This window comes from Sorghum bicolor, chromosome 5 (assembly GCF_000003195.3).
Source record: "Sorghum bicolor cultivar BTx623 chromosome 5, Sorghum_bicolor_NCBIv3, whole genome shotgun sequence".
Classification (NCBI taxonomy): Eukaryota; Viridiplantae; Streptophyta; class Magnoliopsida; order Poales; family Poaceae; genus Sorghum; species Sorghum bicolor.
In genome coordinates, this window is record NC_012874.2 from 13,251,120 (window position 1) to 13,252,913 (window position 1,794).

The 1,794-nt window shown below is 56.0% G+C and overlaps 1 protein-coding gene across 1 annotated transcript; it reads left to right on the forward strand.

The window, feature by feature from the left end:
• On the forward strand, positions 1,001–1,309 carry LOC110435882. The gene has a single exon (XM_021461977.1). It carries the CDS (start codon positions 1,001–1,003, stop codon positions 1,307–1,309), a length of 309 nt encoding a protein of 102 aa, XP_021317652.1.

Genomic DNA, 1,794 nt, shown 5'->3' on the forward strand with positions numbered 1-1,794 from the left:
AAATGCGTTTTCGAGGTCCCCCAAGGCATGCTCCTCGGATTCATTGTGTCTGAGCGAGGGATCGAGGCCAACCCTGAAAAGGTCTCGACCATCACAAACATGGGCCCAATCCGTAACCTAAAGGGAGTACAGAGAGTTATGGATGCCTGGCTTCCCTCAGTCATTTCATCTCTCGCCTTGGAGAAAAAGGACTACCTCTGTATAGGTTACTTAGAAAATCCAAGCACTTTTCGTGGACCCCCGAGGCCTAGGAAGCCCTCGACAAGCTCAAGCTTGGCTCACAAACCCTCCCATTTTGGTACCCCCCGCCGAGTGGGAACCATTGCTCCTTTACGTCGCGGCCACTGATCAGGCGGCCAGCATAGCTATCGTGGTCAAAAGGAAGGAAGAAGGGCACGCCCTACCGGTCCAAAGGCCGGTGTACTTCGTCAGTGAGGTACTATCCGACACAAAGACCCGATACCCCCAAATCCAAAAGCTACTCTACGCAGTAGTCTTAGCCCGACGCAAACTCCGCCATTACTTTGAGTCCCATCCAGTCTCGGTAGTATCATCTTTTCCCCTGGGGGAGGTGATTCAGAACCGGGAGGCTAATGGCAGAATTGCCAAATGGGCTATAGAGCTTATGGGTGACGGGATCACCTACGAGCCTCGGAAAGCTATAAAATCCCAAGTTCTAGCGGATTTTGTAGCTGAGTGGACGGGAACTCAACTCCCTCCACCCCAGATCCAGCACGAGTGCTGGACCTTATACTTCGTCGGGTCGTTGATGAAAACCGGGGCCGGCGTTGGCCTTGTCTTCATCTCGCCCCTCGGGGTAAGGATGCGTTATACAATCCGACTCCATTTCCCCTCCTCAAACAATGCGGCGGAGTACGAGGCCCTTGTCAATGGTCTCCATATCGCGATCGAGCTTGGGATCGAGCGGCTTGACGTCTGAGGCGACTCCAGACTCATCATCGACCAAGTCATGAAAGAGTCCAGCTGCCAAGACCCCAAGATGGACGCGTACTGCAAAGCAGTCCGGTGCCTGGAGGAAAAGTTTGACGGCCTCGAGCTTAACCACGTGTTAAGAAAATACAACGAGGCCGCCGACGCGCTCGCCAAAATGGCATCCGAGCGGGCCACGGTCTCCCCAGATGTCTTCATCAGCGACCTCTATAAGCCTTCCGTCGACTATAAAGATGACGGGGGCTCAGATCAACCCCCAGTCGGCTCAGGTATCGATCCCGAGGTCTCCGCGGCTCATGAGCAGGAGGCCATGGACATCAAGTCCGAGCCCCCTGCGCCAGACGACTCGCCAGACTAGTGCTACCCCTTGCTACAATGTCTCGTCGACGGCACTTTGCCCTCAGACCAGGCTGAGGCACGGCGTGTGGCTCGTCGCGCCAAGACTTTCCTCCTTCTCAAGGGAGAGATGTACAAGAGCAGCCCCTCGGGCATTCTTATGCGCTGCATCCCACGTCAGGAGGGAATCAAGCTCCTGGAGGACATACACTCGGCGGCTTGTGGCCACTACGCTGCGCCTCGAATGCTAGTAGGAAATGCCTTCCGACAAGGCTTCTACTGGCCCACCGCCGTGGCTGATGCCATGGAGATCGTGCGGACCTGTGAGGGATGCCAGTTCTACACTCGGCAGATTCATCTCCCCGCTCAGGCTCTGCAGACGATTCCCGTCACCTGGCCCTTTGCTGTCTGGGGTCTCGACCTTGTTGGGCCTCTACAAAAAGCGCCCGGGGGCTTCACCCACTTGCTTGTCACAATCGACAAGTTCTCCAAGTGGATTGAGGTCCG